The sequence below is a fragment of the Vulpes vulpes genome, chromosome 12 (assembly GCF_048418805.1).
Source record: "Vulpes vulpes isolate BD-2025 chromosome 12, VulVul3, whole genome shotgun sequence".
Classification (NCBI taxonomy): Eukaryota; Metazoa; Chordata; class Mammalia; order Carnivora; family Canidae; genus Vulpes; species Vulpes vulpes.
Window position 1 is genome coordinate 35,227,997 of NC_132791.1, and position 21,226 is coordinate 35,249,222.

A 21,226-nucleotide genomic window follows, 5' to 3' on the forward strand; every position below is an offset into this window, starting at 1 on the left:
CTTGTTCTCTGTCATTAAGAATCTATTTCTAGGTGTGTGTGTGTGTGTGTGTGTGTGTGTGTGTGTGTGTGTGTGTGTCTTTCTCCCTTTTTTCCTTTGCTGACTTGTTTTGTTTCTTAAATTCCACAAATGAGTGAAATCATATGGTATTTGTATTTCTCTGACTAGCTTCTAAAATGGATATTTTGTTTTACATATAATTAACTAGCTTTGGGGACAAAAGTATAAATACAAACATATTTGATCGTATTGTCAAAAAACCCACATAAGTAATATTAATCTGTCAATTCATCATCACCTGTGACATATAAAATGCACACACACGGTATTATTATATAGGACAATGACCACATCCTCAGAAGACAGCATATGAAATGTGTAGGGGTGAAAATTGTCTCCAGTTTATTTTAAAATGATTCAGAAAAAAATAAACATATATTGATAAAGCAAATATAGAAAATGTTAATTTTTTTTTAATTAATTTTTATTGGTGTTCAATTTACCAACATACAGAAAAACACCCAGTGCTCATCCCGTCAAGTGTGAAAATGTTAATTTTTGAATCTAAGCAGTGGGAATATGGCTGTTCATTGTATTTTTCTTATAACTTTTCTTTGGTTTGAACATTTTTATTACAAAAACTTAGAGAATAAATATATTATTTTGAGAAAAAAATGTTAACTTAAGCACAGCCTTTCACCTTCAGAGTGGATTTTCTTCAATCAATTGATGAGCATCATTTTCCCTTAGGTCCAGTATATTTTTCATTGTGGTTTAGAATCTTGTCCAAAGATGTTCAATGTTACTACTATTATAATTTTGTAAATAATAAATGCTCAGTGATGACATTATACTTTATACAGCATTATATGGTTATTATCAGCATTTAAGAAGCTGTCTAGGCAATAAGCTCAATGTACTAGGGCCTGCTACAAAATGAAGTGTGTAGAACTATTTTGAGAAGTTCCTAATGGTTAAAACCAAGGCTTCGGAGCCAGCAGTAGTTACAAAGAAAGCTTCTTCTACAGGATATTTCTCATGTCGTTGTCCCCTGATTCAACAACAAATTTTTTAATTCCAGCACTGAAAATAGTGCTGGACATTTGGCCAAGAAGATGGTACTAACCATAATATCCTACCTCTTGGCTCTATTTGAACTGTAATGCAGTTAGGATTCCCAGAGCATATCTCTTCCATTTCTGTTACTACAAGGCTACATCTGTTTTCAATAGTACACAATTTCCACTATGCTATTGACAGATAACAGATAAGATATGCCCTAGGAGACCACAGCCACTATCTGGAACCAGAAGTTTTATTTTAAGGTCTGAACCTTCCAACATCATTAGTTCATTCCTATTTTACCAGCAAAAATAGAACACTATCTTCACTTAATGGCAGGCCTCAGTTTCATCTCACTTTTTCAATTTATACCTTGCTTTTATGTGATTAGAAGGATGCACGATGTTTGAAAATATTCTTAAAATCATGTACATTTTGTTCAAAGAAAAGCTAATGATTAAAGCTCTAAATTTCCCTAAATAGTTTTATGAGGATTGGATGGCTCCCACTTACTGAATAAATTTCCTTCTATCTTGCGTGGAAGGGGAATTCAGAGGGTGTTTTATCTTTAGAGAATAAATAAATTTAGAGAATGCAAAGAGAGTGGTGCCTTAGACCCAAGTGAGTAAGTACATGAGAAATGTTCAACATCATAAGCCATTAGAGAAATGCACATTAAAATCACAATGAGATATCACTATACCTATTAGAATAACTAAAACAAATAATGACAATACCAGACACTACCAAGAATGCAGAAGAGCTGGATCATTCACATATTGCTGGTGGGAATACAAAATGCTATGGCCACTCTGGAAAATAGTTGGGCACTTTTTTTCTGAAACTAAAAATGGTCTCATGACCCGGAACTTATATTCTTGGGCATAGATCCCACAGACGTGAGACTTATTTTATTTTATTTATTTATTCATGAGAGACACACAGGGAGAGGCAGAGACACAGGCAGAGGGAGAAGCAGGCTCCTCACAGGGATCCCAATGTGGGACTCGATCCTGGACCCCGGGTTCATGCCCTGAGCCAAAGGCAGACACTTGACCACTGAGCCACCCAGGTGTCCCAAAACTTATTTTTATGTAGAAATTGGTACATCTGTATTCATAGTTTCATTCACAGTGGTTCCAAACTGGGAACTATCCAAAGGCCCTTAGATAGGAGGATATGAGACATCCATACCATAGAATACTACTCAACAGTACAAAAGAAATAAATTATTGATACATGCAACAGCTTGGATGAACTTCAAGGTAGTTGTATTGGGTGGAAAAAGCCAGTCTTATAAAGGATACATACTGGGATCCCTGGGTGGCGCAGCAATTTAGCGCCTGCCTTTGGCCCAGGGCGCGATCCTGGAGACCCGGGATCGAATCCCACGTCAGGCTCCCGGTGCATGGAGCCTGCTTCTCCCTCTGCCTCTCTCTCTCTCTCTCTCTCTCTCTGTGTGTGTGTGTGTGTGTGTGTGTGACTATCATAAATAAATAAAAATTTTAAAAAAAGGATACATACTGCATGATTCCACTTATGTAACAATCATGAAATAACTTAGAGGTGAATTCCAGGTCAGTAGTAAGGGATGAGGAGAGGGGATGGGTAGAGCTATGAAGGAATAGCACAAGGGAAGCTCGCGGTAAATGGTACAGCTAAGTATCTTAATTCCAGTGGTGTTTACATGAAGCTACACATGTGATTAAATTGTACAGGGCGACACACACGCCATACACAATCACAAGTAAATGCACATATAACTGGTGAAATCTGAATGAACTCTATAGACTGTACCAATGTCAGTTTCTTGGCTGTGATATTGTACTATGGGTAATGTGAGATGTTATCCCGGGTGGAGACTAGGTGTGGGTGCAGAGGATGTCCCTGTACATTTTTCTTTGCAACAATAATTGGTTGTATTTTTCTGTAGTTATCTGTTAATCTATGATTGTTTCAAAGTGAGAAGTTTCTTTTAAGTGCTTCCTATGAGTCCCTACCACCTAGGATTATGAGGAAGATGAGCATATAGCACAGTTATCTCAAGCGTGGCTAGTGCTCAGCAAAAGGCAGCAGGGGTTTTGTATGTTAACTCTGATGTCACTACTTAATTGGAAGACCCTGTCTGAGAAGAGAGATTTAAACTTGAATATAAGTTCCATGAGAACAAGGAATTGGGCTGTTTTGTTCGCTGTTGTATCCTCATACCTAGAACAGTTTAGCACATATAAATAAGGTGCTCATCAAGTATGTGTTGGAGACAGTATGAAAGAGTGATTTTGAAGATACCATGAAGGAAGATGTGTAGCAAATGGAGCAAGAGGGCATAACTTCATCATACCCAGGGTAGGACACAAATAAGAGCTAAAATGGCAATTTGCCAGGACTGCCTTCTGGCTAGGAAAGATAAGTGAGCTGAGATGTTGAGGATAAATTTAAATCTCAATAGGACTCTCACTTCCCTTGATTGCATCAGTCTTAGGGGAACAATTGAGACTATAACCACTGTCACATCAAGCCAGTTGGGGGGACTCCTAGTCCCCAGGGTGCACAGGTATCTCATGGTCAATGCCCAATGGAGCTGTTCCTTAATACCATGTTTCCACTTATTACATGGTGGCCTTATTCTGTTCAGTGCTTCCACCAGCTGAACGAGATCACTACTGCCATGCTCCTCTGCCATGAGCAGTACAGGTCCACCTGCATTGGACCACCAACAGGAAGATGGGCTCTCTCCGGTTAAAGGACCCATGCAATTGTGACTGGGTCCATGGTCACAGGGACTAAGCCAAAGAATTATTATCTGATGCCACTCACTATTAGTCAAAATAGTTTCTGCTGACCTTGGCCTAAGCCCCAACACTGGATCCAGGGCCCTCAACCCTTTTCCATCTCAAGATGAATTTCCTGCCTCTTTGAGCATCCTCCTTGCTTGCAAAGCTCTAGATCGACACCTCTTTGTAACTGTCAATCAAAACATCAATGTTCAGGGATCCCTGGGTGGCTCAGCAGTTTAGCGCCGCCTTCAGCCCAGGGTGTGATCCTGTAGTCCCGGAATCAAGTCCCACATCAGGCTCCCTGCATGGAGCCTGCTTCTCCCTCTGCCTGTGTCTCTGCCTCTCTCTGTGTGTGTCTCTCATGAATAAATAAATAAAAGCTTAAAAAAAAAAAGACATCAATGTTCAGTGTTATGAAGACACCCATGTTCAAGAGAATTAGAGTCCTAGCCAAGCAAACAAAATGGCAATCTCCAGCAATCAAGAATAAGTGTGAAATGCCAATTTTAAAATAGGAGTTCAAAAAATAAAAAAATAAAAAATAAAATAAAATAAGAGTTCAAAGAAGGAAGGTTTTATATTATTACATTTCCATAGGAATGAGGAAATAGAGGCCTGGTCGGTACATCTCAGAAACCGGAGGAGAATGAGTCAAGAAACAGTGGGTCATTAGCAATATCAAATGATAAGAGAAAAGTGACATAGTTCAGTGTTGGGCTGAAAAAAAGCCACTTGCCTCCAGCTTGGTGATATTTGATCATAAAGGCTCATTAAAAAAATAGATCTAATTTCACTTATTTATTTTTAAACATGCATCTAGCGCCATTGTACTAGGTACTGTGGAATAATATAAAATGGGGGGGAAATGGCCTCTGCCCTCACAGGGTACTCTATAACAAGAAAGAGAGAAATAAGACAAATAATATAAAAGAATGAACAAGGAAGCAAATAGGGAGATTCACCAAGTATGAATGGAATATGGATGTAGCCAAGCAGTGTCCCATCTCCATGACATGAGTGATCTTAATTCCCTCCTGGGCTCTCTTGGGAACAGGAGAACAGGTCAAGAAATGGGACCAATTCTCAATATCAGTACATTTTCAACAGGAAATGTTGTGTAATTCATGTTTGCACCCTTTGTTGTTTTCCGAAAGTTTAATTACCTTTCATTTGTATCGTTAAATATTTAAGTTGGGTTTACATAATACACATTTGCTTCCTGAGAATTCCAAAACCATGTTCAGCAAATCTGGCGTTTCTTATTTGCTGCACATGTGGAAATTGTGTCATATCCTGTAGGAACCAGGTGCTGGTATGGTGCCAATGAAATTTCTAGGATCACAAGTTAAAATGTGGTAGAGAGGGAACCCTGGGTGGCACAGCGGTTTAGCGCCTGCCTTTGGCCCAAGGCGTGATCCTGGAAACCCGGGATTGAATCCCATGTTGGGTTCCCGGTGCATGGAGCCTGCTTCTCCCTCTGCTTATGTCTCTGCCTCTCTCTCTCTATCTGTGTGACATAAATAAATAAAAATTTAAAAAATTAAAAAATAAAAATAAAAATAAAAAATAAAATGTGGTAGAGAATCAGTATGTTGTATTCATGAGGTAACACTGTATCTAGGAGATCATCAAAGTGAAAAGTTACATATACCAAAACCATGAAGTTATGTTCAAATTATACTCTTTTGTTCTTCTTGGAGTTCAGAGTTTCACTTTTTCTCTTTTTTGTCTTTAAAAATGTGAAAGTTCTTTTACAAACTTTGTTGCTAATAATATTGCCAAAAAATAATCACACTTCCAATTTTATTACTTTCAAGTTGCACTTTAAATATTTAGTGCCCTTGATGAGATGAGCACTGGGTGTTACACTATATGGTGGCAAATTAAATTTAAATAAAATCTTTTTTAAAAAATAAAATAAGTATTTAGTGCCTTGTTCTATATGTTGGATTTGTAATTCTATAGAATCATGTTCTTTATCTTCTTCATAGTCTTTGCTAGCTTCTTTTCAAACAGAAGGCATGTTTTTATGTAATTAATAAATTAGTCATAAAGTTGTTCACAAAACTTTGTGAACATAACCTAATTTATGGTTAGACCACAGTTAATTCACTTATGTATATACCCTTAAATATAACACTTAATTTTAAGTGATCTAACTACTATCCATTACATCTAGTTAATTTTACATAACATATTCTGAGATGTGAGCTCCATGAGGATAGAGATATTTTTCCAGTTCTGGTCACATATGTATCCCTAGAATCTGGAAAAATACCTGGCATATAAGTAAGTAAGTGTCCAATAAATATTACCAAATAAGTATTGTTAAAGGATTGAATTTTTTAAATTCAAAACTTCCTATTCAGAGTTTCCCATTGATGATAATATGAGACACTGTATGATTATTTAATTTTTTTGAGATGTTCTTCCCTTGAAACAAAGAAACAGCAGTAGTCCTCCAAGTAACAGAAATAAATTGAAGACTGAGCACACTGTGCCTCCAAATAAACAATATAGACTAGTATCGTGCACCCACAGTGACAAATGGGACCACAAGAGGGCCCCACTTTTCCCACCTACTGCTGAGCTATAAACTCCTCCATACAAGTCAACCTGCTATATGGATAATCTAATTTGCAGAGTTACTTGAAACTACACCATTGTGAAGGCCATAAAAAGTGCCTCCATGACCTTCAAGAGACAGAACCAATAATGAAAATTCATGACAATTGTAGGTGAGTCTAAATAATAACACTGGGAAAGACAAAGAAAATAACCTCTACTCTTACTGCATTAGCAGGCATCAACTTTTTGTACCAAACACACACAAATAAAATCTCATTTTGCATTCACATCAATCACTTAACAATACCATTTTCTGGCCTCCATTGGAAGTCAGAACTCATTAATAGCTCTTAATGAACATAAATTTTTTATTGCATTTGGAATCTAGTGCCTCCAGTTCCTTTCCACAGGCCACAGCAAGGAAAAACCCCACTTTCTTGTTTCTGTGCTTAAAGCTCTGGAGCCCAGCTGTCTGAATCCATATCCCAACTCTGCCATGAACTGGCTGTGTGGCCTTGAACAAACTAACCAACTTCCATCAGCCTCAAGGTCCCTTATGTATTAAAGGTGGCAGGAGTGGTTATAATACCTATTTTGAGGGTTCAATGAGATATCTCTATATAAAGCACTTGGCACAAATTGAACTTTCAATAAATGCTATCCATGATGACTGGAATCTGTTTGATTTGCAGTAAATCAGCCTGTGGTTTGTCCAGCACCAGCTTTTGTTGGAGTTTTCTTTAAAATTCACACCCTCCTAGACACTCTTTCCTCCAAAGAAGCAAGACAATCCAGACGTAATATGTGAGTGCATTTAGGGTTCTTTACTAGTCAAAGGATATTTGTGTGATTATAGCCAGAACACCACGAGCAGATTGTGTTTATTGGCATATCATAATGGTTCATTAGCATTTGTGAGAATTGCTCTAACCGTACAACAAAGTATATTAACAACATCTGGATTTGGGGGGGAGATGAGAGATGACAGTGGTAGTTGGATTGCTAATCCCTAAATTAAGTGAATTAACACAGAAGCTTAGTATCCTGAGTATAGAAACAGGCTAAGGAAACTCCCACTTATCTCTCTCCATTTATGAAATGAGGATTGTGGTTTTCTGTGTACCAACTTAATAAGTATTATTTTCTTAAAAAGAGAGCAAAGAGGGGCACCTGGATGGTACAGTCGGTTAAGCATCCAACTCTTAGTTTCAGCTTGGGTCATGATCTCAGCTGGGGTTGTGGGATCCAGCCCCAGGTGTGGGGCTCTATGCTGAGTGCAGACTCTGCTTAGATTCTCTCTCTCCTCCTTCTCCACACACTACCTACCCCCCCAAAAAAATAAATAAATAAATCTTTTTTAAAAGAGAAGAAATTAGTCTATGTTTACTTACTGATTGACAGTAGCACATAAACAAGATAGATGATAGATGGATAAATGAATGGATAGATAGATGATAGACAGATAGAAAAGAGACTTGGGTGGCTCAGTCAAGCATCTGATTCTTGGTTTCAACTTGGGTCATGATCTCAGTCCTGAGATGGAGCCCACAAGCTCAGCAGGGAGTCCGCTTAAAGATTCTCTCCCTCTGCCCCTTCCACCACACATAAACATGTGCGTGTGCTCTCTCTCTCAAATAAATAAATCTTTTTTTAAGTATATTTAGAAGATAGACGGTAGACATTCACATTATATATATGATACGCAGAATTTTTTGATAATGATATATGATCTGTAAAGTGTGGAGACACTGATAATATACAACTATGTAGATTTCAGCTGGTTAGTCACAGTGCAATTCTGCATCTTGAAATTATGCTGTCCTCTTTGCCTTACTGGATATTCCCCAAATTGTATTTCCTAACAATTTTAGAGTAGATCACAGCAGATGCCCCATGCCATCTGTTATAAGCAGCTGCCCTCTCCTGGGGTAGGTTTTTTTCGAGTTTTGCCTGGGACCTTATTTCACTCTTTGTCCAAATCATGACTTTCAACAGATGTGAGAGGTACTCATACTGGACGTGTTCACAGATCCTCCCTGCGCAGCCTGGCTTCCTGGATTCAGAGAACTTCTAATGCAGAATGTTACCCAATGAGAAATGGCTTCAGCAGAAATTGAATTCATAGCTAAGCCTGTAGCCTTTCTGATCCAAATATTTCCCTTTTTCTTCTCACAAGCAACATCCTGAAAAGTGAAAGTATTAAACAGAAAACTTGCAGAGTTCCCAGGGTAAGAAGGGTCCTTTGGGTTCAAGTGTGGGTTTTGCTCTCTCTTTATTTTCCAACCTTCAGAGCTTCCTGATTGAAACCAGAGCCTCTAAGGTATGTGCGATGTGAAGTGCTGACATAGCCAATGCTGAATCCTTCAGACAATGCCAATTCATGGGAGCCAAGTCAAGAAAATGTAACCTGTTTTGTCGTCCCCTCCTCCCTCAGCTTTCGACTAGGATATGCCCAGTAAACCACCCTGCAGTGCCCTACACACATCACCTCTCACCATCCTGAAAAATGGAAGTTTCCTCCTCTCAGAAGCCACTCAGTTCTCTAATCCAGTTTACAACTGTGGACATTTTGTCTTATAATATGTCATCATTCTGGGGCACCTGGGTGGCTCAGTTGGTTAAGCATCTGCCTTTGGCTCAGGTCATGATTCTGGGGTCCTGGGATTGAGTCCTATGTTGGGCTCCCTGCTCAGGGGAGAGTCTGTTTCTCTCTCCCCCTCTGCCCTTCCCCCACCTTGCTCTTGCACTCTCACGCACTCTCTCAGTCACTCTCAAATAAATAAAACCTTAAAAAATAATAATTTGTCATTATTCCTTCTTGTGACTCCTACTTTTTATTATAATGATAAGGGAACTAATCCATAGTGCTTACTTTGTACCAAATGTTGGTCTAAGCACTTACATGTATTAATCCAAGTAACCCTTGCAACAAACTCTGAAATTGTTACTGCTAGTATCCCCCTTTTACAGATGAGGAAACTAAAGCATAGAGAGGTTGAGTAACTCGTCCCTGGTCACACTGGCAATAAGTGACAAAAATAGGAAAATGAACCTGAACAGTGTGGTCCATATTCCTAATAACTATATGATGTCACTGCTCATCCTACATTATTTTCTTCTCTTTTAACAATTATTTAAAAGGCAAAAGATTGAGTTGCCTGGGTGCCTCATTTGGCTGGGCATCTGACTCTTGATTTCAGCAGGGATCATGATCTCAGGGTCATGAGATCCAGCCTCGCATCAGGCAAGGAGTCTGCTTGAGAGTCTCTCCTCCCTCTGCCCCTGCTCTCTCTCTCTCTCTCTCAAAGAAATAAATACATCCTTAAACATAAAAAAATTAAAAGGCAAAATATTGTTCCTTAACTGTCACTGGCAATTTCATTTTACTCTCTCCATTTTGGGCAATACCTATTCTTCTGAATTTTTTTTCTAGTATTCCAAATATTTCATGATCATAGGAATTACTCAAACAAACTGTTAAAAGGCTTTGCTTCCAAAATGTGAGCTTCCATTGCCACACTTTTTACTTATTTTCAACACTTTCTTTCCATTGCAATGTGTTTATTTTTTAAACTTCTTCCAATATGTTTCTTTAAACCAGAGTTGCGAAGTGGGTATTCCTGCATCCTGGGCTGCCACCTCCTGTAATTCATTAATCTGAGATTCTCACTTTGCTAATGGGCAGAGAGTGGGACAACTACATAAGCAACCAATAGAAAAGTTACTTGAACTTTAGTACACTCTTGGTACTTCTTTCTTTAGGAATTAATTTAATCCCTCCTCCCTTAATGTTTTGGGGAATCCATAAGACCAAAAAGGGAGGGAGACAGTGATGATTTTTGCATCTGATTAGTGGTAAGATTTCTTTTCCTTTTAGATTTTTAGGACTGAGGCTTTCACACTTTCCAACCCATAGACTTTGAGGTTTATTAGTCTCTTTCCAAGAGAGATGTTTTGAAAGTTATTGTTTGTTACAGCTAAATGCATTGAAAGAAAAAGGAGACATCATTTCATACTTCCTTGTTAATTTCTTAAACGAAAATCCATCATTCTCCTCCACCCAACCTTTCTAAGTTCCAAGATGTCATGATAATGTCAGTTAAATATTGGATTAATATTTCTAATGGCTGGCATATATATTTTAGGTCACATTTAGGACAAAATAATGATATAGTACTTCTAGGTCCTTGATACAATAAATTCTGGGGCATTTCACAGATCTAGTGAGAGATTATAGTTGCAGAAGTTTATGGATGTTACTTGACTGTTGTGAATAGTTGCTTATCTCTGATGCCATTCCACTGTCCAGAAAAGCCACCCCTTATTTTACACAATTGTATTTTGGCTTATGAAATCTTCCCAGTGACTCATTTGATTATGTGATTTACAGGTGGGCAATTACTGGTCAGAATGAAACAAGGACTGTGTGGTCATGATGTAGCTACAGTGTGTCATATTTGCCTAATGTTATGTGTCTAAAGTGGAAGTGGGGGCCTGTATATGGAGAAGCCAGTGGTTTCTGAGGTCAAAGGAAGAGAGACAATTTGCAGATTTATGAATGGCTTATAGTGTTTAAAATGCTTTCTAAATGGGCTGTTGTATAATGGGGGTCGGAACACTCACTTTCAAATAGATAGCAAAATTCCCATACAGAATTGGGGTTTCTAATAGAATAACAGATATTCATGGCATTGTTCCAGTTGCTCAATTGCCCAATCACTTGCAGTGATTAGGGAGGAGGCCAGTTTAAGATAAATAAAGGGTTGAATTTCAGAATATTTTCTTCTAAGTAAAAGGTGTATTCCTTATATCCTGGCCTAATGGATGTCCTGCTTTCATGAATGAAGAGGAGGATCTGTGTTGGTACAACAGAACCTCAACCTGGGACCTTTTGGGATGCATTTTATGAACTCTTTTACATATTCCTCAAGAATTTCCATGTATGTTCTCAGTTGGCTTAACAAATTTTTCCTGTAGCTGGCACAGCCTTTCAACTGACTACCAGGAATTGGGCTTTCAAATTAGCGCTGCCCAAAGATATGATATTTTGGGGGGTTTAAAAACGGAGGCATTTAAACACAAAATGGATAAGAAGAATGCCAACATTAATCCTTAAAGCCCCATTGGTCTTCTTTTGAAGAAGCTATTTTCTGTAGTGTACAGTGGCTTAAAATAAACTTGCCACATGTTCAGTGGCCCTGAAAATAAATTCACAACACTGAGGCCAACCCCAAAACCAAATAGTTAGCTCAATAATTCAGATGTTAGAAATACTACAGGCTTATAAGCTTTGGCTATCCACATCTGAATCTTTTTTTGTTTGTTTGTTTGTTATCTTCACTAGTTACTAACAGTGTAATTAAAACCCCTTTAAAATTGAGTTCCTGACCTAATCAGCAGTGCGTCTCTAGGACCACAAAGTGGTCACCTTGAGGCTGGGTCAGGTGAGCATGAGGGATGATCAGATGCGTGTGAACCCCTAAAAATGAGGGGCACATTTCATGTGGCACAGTTCTCATCTTTTCTACAACAGAGCTACATAAAAGGAAAAGGGAGGTCTTAATGGCCTCAGTTGCCATTTCTGTATATAATGAAATATACATGTTGTAACCTGATATATATTCATGTCTGCAAGTTACACTTGAAAGGAAACTAATGATGTCAACTTCTGCTGACATTCAACAGTGGGAGATTTTGAAAAGGATTTCAGACCTTGCTCTGCACTCAGTTTTTTCTTTGTAGAATCTATGTGCAAGGCCTTTTCTTTCCATTTATTGTGTCTCAGGATCCATCTTGCTTGCGAGAGAAAAAAGGAAGTCAATGGGGCAGATCTTTTTTCTCCCTTGCAGACCAAAAAACAGGTTTGATTTTTTTTTCCTTCCTCAAATATTTTCTTTAAATATATATTTTTAAAATCCAAAATCTGGAATGGTTAGGACTTTGTTCTCATAAAGACCACTCTGTTCTCTTACCCTTTTCATCCTGTTCCTTCATGTTCTATAGTGTCGCTGTGGTTATCAATCCCAGCTTATAATTATTTGTCTCCCATTTAGCCACAAGGTGTAAATTTGCTAACTGAAAAGGCGTGCTCTGACAGTTAATCTCCTTGTATGTCCAAAGGCTGGGCTTGCTGTACTGGATAACTTCCCTGGGGGATTGTTCTATAGAATGTGAGGCCATTTGTTGGGCTGTCTGATGTAGAAGAAGAGAAAATGAAAGGACCTGCCAGAGAGAAGAGTGGGATCATACAGTGCCTTCAGAGTAAAGAAGAGAAATCAAAGAACAATTTTAGGTCCACTTCAGTCTGCAGGCATGTTCCTGGGAACTAGAGAATCAGTAATATTTTCTTATTCATGTTTTTAGAGAAGTCTCTGAGAGAGAGCCCCAAGTCAGGGGAATGGCAAATTTAGAATGCCCAGGGATGTGCTCAGAAATTACCACCAGTGCAGGGGCACCTGGATGGCTCAGTTGGTTAGTATCTGTGTCTTGATTTCTGCTCAGGTCATGATATCAGGGTCGTGGGATCGAGTTGGGCTCTGTGCTAGGTGTGGAGCCTGCTTGGGATTCTCTCTCTCCCTCTCCCTCTGCCCCCCACCACCTCTCCCTCTCTTAAAAAAAAATACCACCAATATAGAACACTTCTGTCTAGGCCTGAGAGTTAACAAGCTCTTTAAGGGCCCCACAAAAATGTTTAGAAAAAGTATGTGTTGATATCAACTCTAAAATCTAAAACATGGGGACACCTGGGTGGCTCAGTGGTTGAGCGTCTGCCTTCGGCTCAGGGCATGATCCTGGGATCCCGGAATCAAGTCCTGTGTTGGGCTCCCTGTGGAGAGCCTGCTTCTCCCTCTGCCTATGTCTCTGTCTCTCTCTCTGTGTCTCTCATGAATAAATAAATAAAATCTTTTAAAAAGATAAAAATTTAAAAAATAAAATCTAAAAAAGGTAACCATAGAATTATTAAATGTTTAATTGAATGTCTATACATATTTAACATCAACTTCATTAAGTATGAAATTTAGTCTTCTTAAAAGTTACATTATCTGTGAAAACAAATTATGGATTCAGTTTCTCACGTTCCAAGATCTCAAGCACGCCAATCATGATTAAATGAATTGCATGTAGCCAATAATTTGAAATACAAAATTATGAAAGGATTATAAGAATCCTTTCCATTTTTGTACGCAGAAATGTATATTTTAGGTGGGATGCTGGAGCATCTTAATGTTCTTATATAAAGACGTGTGGTAGGATTGAAAAAGAGGGCCCAGGATTTATGAAGATTCTAAAACAGCTCTGTACCATGTCCTCATCTCTGTACATGATTGGTTATTCCTGAAGACATAGATCACCAAAGATACCAATGGGAAGGACCAGAGGCAACCTGGGAGCAGGGTTCCAGGTTGTTCTTGCTGTATGCACCCATAGTTGAGGTGTGGTGACAAAGGCAGCATAGTCTGAGCATGAGGAAAGTCAAAGGCACCTGCACATTGTTAGATCACAGGATGGTGCCCTGCTTCTGCTGAAGGAGTGTGCATACTAGGTTAACAAAGCAAAGCCATCCAGTTGGGTCATGTTGGTAGAACTCCAGTGTCCTTTTGTTGAAGTTGTGTTCTCTCCTAACAGATGACCAGGCCCATGGGTGCCCTTGTATTCAAGTCAACTTTTCTCTACTTGATAGATATTTCCATTTTTAGAATGGAAAACTTGAAGTGGTAGAGGCAGAAAAGGTGTATTATTTGAATTCTGCATGTGATGATCTTAGTCTTTAATTCAGTGACCTAACTTCTCTTCAGGCTTTATTTTATTCACCATATATGGAGAAGTGAATGTTGGCTCCCTCCAAAATAGTTGGAAAATGATACTTCCTTGTAATGTCAACCCCTAACAATAACCACCAATAATTGGTATGATTCTTGCAGAATTTCTTTATATATACTAAAGTATTGTTAATTTATTTTTTCTATAAAATGACATGACCAATAAGGTTTTAATTTTTTTCAGTTGAATAGTATATCTTAGATATTTTTGCATGTCAATACATGTGTACTTACCTCATTTATTTTAATGACCACATGGTATTCCACTGCATGGATGGGCCATAATTGGTTGAACTGCCCTCAATTGCTGGGCATTGGGGATGGCCATTCAACTTTGAGCATTCAGAAGAATGTACCACGTGTCTAAATAAACCATTACATATTGGCTAGTCATCTATATCACTGGCCCCCTGTTTTGGTTCCTTCCTGCCCAGAAGGAGAAAGAGCCAAATCTTCCCTTATAGTGATGTTTGTTATTAAATGTAAAACTTACTACATGTTACTTGTTGTTTATTTATTTATGTCTTTTGTTTTTGCCTTTTTCTCTTATGCAGTCATCTACAGCCAGGGACAAGGATGAGCAGGCTCTACCGGTAGGAAGCAGTGGCTCTGTCTGTACCTGTCCATGTGCCTGTGGAGAGTGTGGGAGAGGGTGGGAGGAGGAGAGTTCACGTGCTCAACAAACCATCCTCCCCCTTGGGATACTTAAATGGCTTAATCTACCAGTATATATGTATTTTCAGTCCTATAATTAGTGTCAACTGTATTCTGATATTCACTGATACTCAAATTATTTATGAGACTAGATTTCAAAAAGTTTGAGTTCTCTCTTTTATTTGTCATAACCCTTTATATGACTTGAAAGAGTGAAATATTTCCAAATTGCATCCCATGGGATGTTGAGCTGATATTTGGGGACAGTGTGGGATCTAAAAATGCTTGATATCTATTTTTTATGTATCTGCATGCACTTAATTTTTGGTTGGAAATTTCTTTTGGTTCCATCAAAAGAAATGCTGCATGAGAGCTGTATATTTAATATATACATAAGACCCAAAAAAATGCTTTAAGTTGTTCTACAGATAAAATTCTTTGCCAGTGAAGATCTCCCCAGCAAAGTTCTTCCAGTTTCCTAGAATAAGCATAGTAACAGTGATTATGACAAATTATTAACAACAAACACATTTTCCAGTGCCTATCCAATTAACACATCACATTCTGTAATGTGCAACATGGCAAGGGAATGACCTTCAGAGTTTTTGTGTTCAGCCTTCAAACAGTGATTACATTTCAACTCGATCCAAGTCTCTCAACCTTGCCCTAAAATATTTTGAACCTAAATCATCTAAACCAAATATTACAATGCATTAAAAAAAGTTACAGATTTTAAAGACTGATAAAACTAGTAATAAAGATACATATGACCCATCCATCCTCCTGTAGTGCTCAGTGCAAAGACAGGATATTCACTGAGAGCCCATCAGATATACCAGACCTGGACTATGGATACAGACCCAGTCTCTTCCTTTAAGAAACTCATGATCTATTTCACCATTGAGACACCAGTAATCTCCTCTGATTCTTCTTCAATCAGAGTTAGGAGTATGATTTCTGATAGAATATCAGTTATGATAAAATCACACCAAGAAATCCACGTTTCTCCATGTATCTCACACTGGCATTTTACCCATACTTCAAGTTACCGTGGATTTCACATTTGTTCCCAAACGTCCGGACCATGATTGTTAATAAGTTTTCTACAAAATAGGAGACCTCTGGGCACTGTCCAAATTAACCAAGTTAACCAGATTTCTTTAGCGTTACACTTAGTGGTCTAATGTGTATCTTAAAATGCTAAAGGTGGGTTGATCCAGGATATAGCGCTTGCCAAATGTATTCGATTGTGAAGTCTCTTGGGGGACTCTTATTGGGAAGCCCCCTTGTGGATCTTGACTATGATGGAATAAATATTGGAAAACCCTATAATGTAGATAGTTGAGAGAGTTCATGGGAAATTGTATTTTATTTTTAGCTGGCCCCAGAAAAATTTCATGTCGAGATTTTTGGATCAGAAGTTCAATAAGCAATTAATTCCTTTGCATTACCTTACCTCGTTCCCTCTTAAATCTGGCTGTCTGTAAAGCTCAGCTGCTTCTAAAGTCTCTTCCCCTGTGAGAACTAGCACAAAACCAACCAAAGGGAGAGAAAGCAGTTCCTACTCAGGATAAAAGTCCATCAAATCCTGAGGGTTTAGGGTGTCTTTTTTTAGATTGCATTTGAAGATGCCATAAAAAGAGTTTGTCAGTAACCTTATCTGTACAAGTTTTTTATTCCCCTCTTACCTGTCAGTTTCACCTCATTGGCCAAAGGGTCATAATAGTAGTTTATGCAAAAGGAGTCCCTCCCTTGGAAGTCAGGAGATTTTTTTCCTTCAAATCTTTCTTGATATAGAGCATAGGGCTTCATGAATTAGAACTGTGGCCCCCAGAGTAAAGATGAGGCTCCCCAGGAGATATGTGAGCTGTTCCTTTGGGGAGCAAGGAGAAAAAATTAGCACCTCTATCACTTATTTTCTATATTTTTCTTCATAGTTTCTGTTTTTGCGAATGTTTTATAATAGATATGCTCATATTTTGGTATGTGTGTATATAGAGACAGAGATAGATACATACATGCATACTCAAAAACTTTACAGTTAGGGTGCACATCTAAACATTTTAGAGACCATCCACCAGTTCAGAAAACAAATTTTGAGAGGCACAAACCTGAGATCCACTTCTCTATTCTCCATTTTTTGTCTGTGTGACCCAGACATCTTATTTTACTTCTCTGAGACAGTTTCCAAATCTGTCTAAAGGGAAGAATGACCATATCTAGTTCTGAGGGCTCATTCTGAAGTTGCGATAAACTAGTGGAGGTGAAGCATATAGCACAGTGACCATTAAGTAAGCTCCCAAAACAAGGGGGGTGGGTAGCAATTAATTCATTTAGGATGTGAGAAAGCCATTCCTCTGCAGGATTTGAAATGTACTTTGAATATCTTTTGGACCATAGAGTGTCATCATGTGACAGAAATGAGTGACTACCAGACTAAGTGAGATCTTATCTGTAATGCACTTGCCAATAGTTGCCAAGAACTAATAGCATCTTTGTCTGGTTTCTCTGCTCAGGCTAAGCCACGTCTCCAACGAGGTGGAAGTTCTGCCTCCCTCCACAACAGTCTCATGAGGAATAGCATCTTCCAGCTCATGATTCACACCCTTGACCCACTCGCTGAAGGTAAATGTCAGGCATTAGTTTGGGAGCTTGTTTTGGGGGAAAAAGGATGTAAAAAGGCTTCTTTTCAGAAAACATCTTTACGCTTCCATCACACAAGCCTGCCTGTGTCCTCGTGTGGAGCATCTGCCCTGGCCCCTTGGTGTGCTTTATCTGCAACAGCCTCAGTTCACAATTGGAGAGTTTTGTACCAGGAGTAGGATCTGAAGTCTGTGTACAGATTCTGTCTTTTGATGCCGGCAGCATAAAGAGTTTATTATGAGGCCGAGAAGACAAAAAGGGTTCTCTTCCTCCCAGCTGGAGTGACAATTCTCTTTCATCATCCCTCCTAAGTTCCCAAATGAAGTTGTATATGAAGATTAATTTTTAAAATTACATTTTTAAAAAAAGAGAGGGAGAAGAGAACTCTATGACTTAGGGCCATGAATAGTTGGGGGGAATGATGTTCACCGTAGAACACTGATATTGTCCTGATTCTTTGGCAGCTGGAGGGTGGTATGTGAGCTAAGCATCCAAAGAGCCTTCTCAAAGGTAACTGTTTAGGATCAGTCTCAAAAGGCCTGGTTCACCTCCTAGGGTAAATGAACCATTACAAAGAATCCAGTATTGTGTTCTTCAAGTTATACTCATTCATAATAAAGGCAGCTTCATCCTGTTTCTTAACTTGCGTAACTGTCCTAAAAATTTACTTTTCCAGTAAGTAGATATCTTATTTGTCAAATAGATGTGAGAGGCTGTTAGCAAGGGGTTCAAATGTAAGCTAGTGTGTTCTCCCTTCATCTCTGGACCTTGTAATTGGGCCTGATATTACATGGGGACTAACAGGGATCATTGGAAGAGCATGGCCTGGGATGAGATTCTCAAATCATATCACATAAGTCAGAGCTCTTACCCAATACAAAGCTTTGCTGAATAATTTCAAGGGTACAGGTCATCAAGAGATTCAGATGAAGGAAAGAAAACATGGGAACCTCAAGAACAGCTCCTCATATCCTGTCTTCCCTTATTAAATACACCTCCCACCCAGAATAGAATGATAGGTGAAGATCATGGGATCACCACTCACTACAAAGCATTTTGACTATGAAACATCTCCATTTTATACTTCGGAGAGTTATATAGTTCATGTGATATTCTCCAGGGAGCCCTGCTTCATAGGTACTGGGTCCTATTTACTAGAGGTAATCTTGAGCCAGGGGCATCCTGAATATCATTACTCTCTTAACCCAGAGGCCCACTAGATGAGGGAATTACACCTGGTCACTAGCCTTCTTTTTATTCCCCTGGGTCTCCCACCACCACCACCACCACCACCACCACCACCCCAGAGAAGGGAGCAAAGGGATGGCAGGCCAACTTCCTCCCAGCTGCTAAGCAGTTGTGTGACTTTGGGCAACTTAGAGCCTCTCTAGTACTTGGTTTCTTCATCTAGAGTAAGAGTTACCTTCATCTAACGCTTTACAGTTGATAAAGCATTTTCACACCTGTGAACTTAGGCTTCGTAATTCCTCTTCATAGCCAACATTATTATTCTAATTGTGTAAGATATCATACCACCCAAGTAGATCTCAATTTGGCCCCCTCTCTCTCTGCCAGCTGTTGATTCCAAGCCATCCTCATTGCTTCCTGGCTTCCTGTGGGGCCTTCCTAACTGGTTTCCTACTGCCTCCTTGCCTCCTCCACTGCGTATTTTTCACATGTCACCCCAAATAATCCTCTTAAAAAGTAAATCAAATTATGTCACTCCTACTTATAACCCACAGTGGCTTTCCATATGGCTCTTGGAAAAATTGTGAAATACTTCTCATGGTGTATATGATCTGCCTTTTCCCCCAAACTCAGTTTGACTCACTATGCTTTAGCCACAGAGGCCTTTCCATCTTCAGACAGGTACTCCTTTCCTGCCTTGGAGTCTTTGCATGGGTTGTTACCCCCACCCAGAATCTTTTGCTTTCTCCCACTATCTTCCACTGCCCCTCCCCATTATTTTTTTTTAAACATTTTATTTATTTATTCATGTGAGACACAGAGAGAGAGGCAGAGACATAGACAGAGGGAGAAGCAAGCTCCCTGCGGGGAGCCCAATGTGGGACTCTATCCCAGGACCCCGGGATCACAGCCTGAGCCAAAGGCAGACACTCAGGTACTGGGCCACCCAGATCCCCCTCCCCACCCCATTCTTCAGCAAGCTGTCCACAGAACACTTCCCAACCACCCAGTATAAGTCAGGGCCCCAATCCTCATCTCTCCGCGCACTCTTCATTTTCCCTTATCACTCACATTATAATTTGCGTGATTGTTTACTGTCTCCTCTACGATGCAGTGAATTCTAGAACAGGAACTCTATTCTATTCACTAGTTTCCCCCTAAATTCTAGTGGAGTGCTGCTGAAACTCAAGAAAGAATAAGCAACATGGCCAATGTCAGGCTTTTGACCTGATATTCATAGAATTTCAAAGCCCTCTAAAGCCCCATGGCTTGTATCTTGGTTATTTTGAGCCACCATCTTTCCTACCCCATCACCCTAAATAGGACCATATGAGCGAAGAACCATTTTATCTGCCCCAACGTGATTATGAGCAGGCAACTGAGTACATTTATTTTTTGCAAGGCAGTATTATGTAGTAATTAAGAGGACAGACTCCAGAGCCAAACTCTCTGACTGTAGATTTCAGCTCTGCATTTACTAGCTGTGTGACCTTGGACAAGTTATCTAATCTCTCTGTACCTCAGTTTCCTCATCTATAAAATCAGGATATCTATTGCATAGGGCTGTTGTAAGGATTAAAGGAGTGAATATACATAAAGCATGTAGCACACTGCCTAGCAGGTCATAAGGACCACATACAGGTTTAGAATCACTCTGTTTCATTATTTTGAAAATTAATGCATCATGTAATTCTTTTTTTTTTTTTTTTAGATTTTCTTTATTTATTTGAGGGAGAGAGAGAGTGAGTGGGGGGAAAGGCAGAGGGAGAAGGACATGACCTTGAGATCATGACCTGAGAGGAAACCAAGTCTGATGCTTCACCAACTGAACCACCCAAGTGCCCCGATTCTTTTTAATTTAAAATGTCCAAAAGGCTATAATAAATAAGCCTTTCTCCTCCATCAACCTCCCAATTTTCTTCAGTCTCCCAATTCTCCCCAGAGAAAACCACCCAGAAACCAATTCTCGGGGCTCATTCCAGAGATGGTTTATGATTATACAGCTCTATGTGTGCACACCCATGCGTGCGTGTGTATGTGTGTGTCTGTGTGTCTGTGTGTCTGTGTGTATCCTTGCCCACAGGTCCCAAAAATCTAAATTTCTCTGGTGTTTATTTGGGAGAGTTCAGTCTCTGATAGGGCTTGTTTTTGTTCATCCTCATTCATAGAGGAGGTTATGCTTTGTTTCTGTGAGATAAGAGAAAGTGAATCTGGGTTTGTCTCAGAGTCGGGCCATCAGTGATTTTCCGAAACACCTGGCCCTTGTGGTGCTGTGTGCAATTAAAGTGTTTGTTCCTGCTATAGCAAGATGCGCCTTTGGAATCCAGCGCCTGCTTTCAAGGTGAAAACTCCCCCTGAAAGACGGGGAGCGCTCTAGTGGCGTGAATCTGAGAGAATGCTGAGAGCCATAATCAGTTCTGGACTTGAGTGATTAGAAAATATGGAAAGCACTTCAATGCTTTAAAATTGCTCCATAGCACGCGGCCAAGAAAACAGATTGCTCTGGTATTTTTC

General features: G+C 39.3%; 1 protein-coding gene across 4 annotated transcripts in view; it reads left to right on the top strand.

The window, feature by feature from the left end:
- SLC24A2 (solute carrier family 24 member 2) overlaps positions 1 to 21,226 on the top strand; it is a 235,468-nt gene that overhangs the window by 129,654 nt on the left and 84,588 nt on the right. For 2 of the 4 annotated variants that reach the window (XM_026001461.2, XM_026001462.2), the window contains exons 3-4: positions 14,782 to 14,820; positions 17,398 to 17,506. In XM_026001461.2, coding sequence (XP_025857246.1) covers positions 14,782 to 14,820; positions 17,398 to 17,506 — 148 coding nt within the window. The remainder of the gene's footprint in view (positions 1 to 14,781; positions 14,821 to 17,397; positions 17,507 to 21,226) is intronic. The other 2 variants (XM_072728182.1, XM_072728183.1) reach the window with 1 other exon arrangement.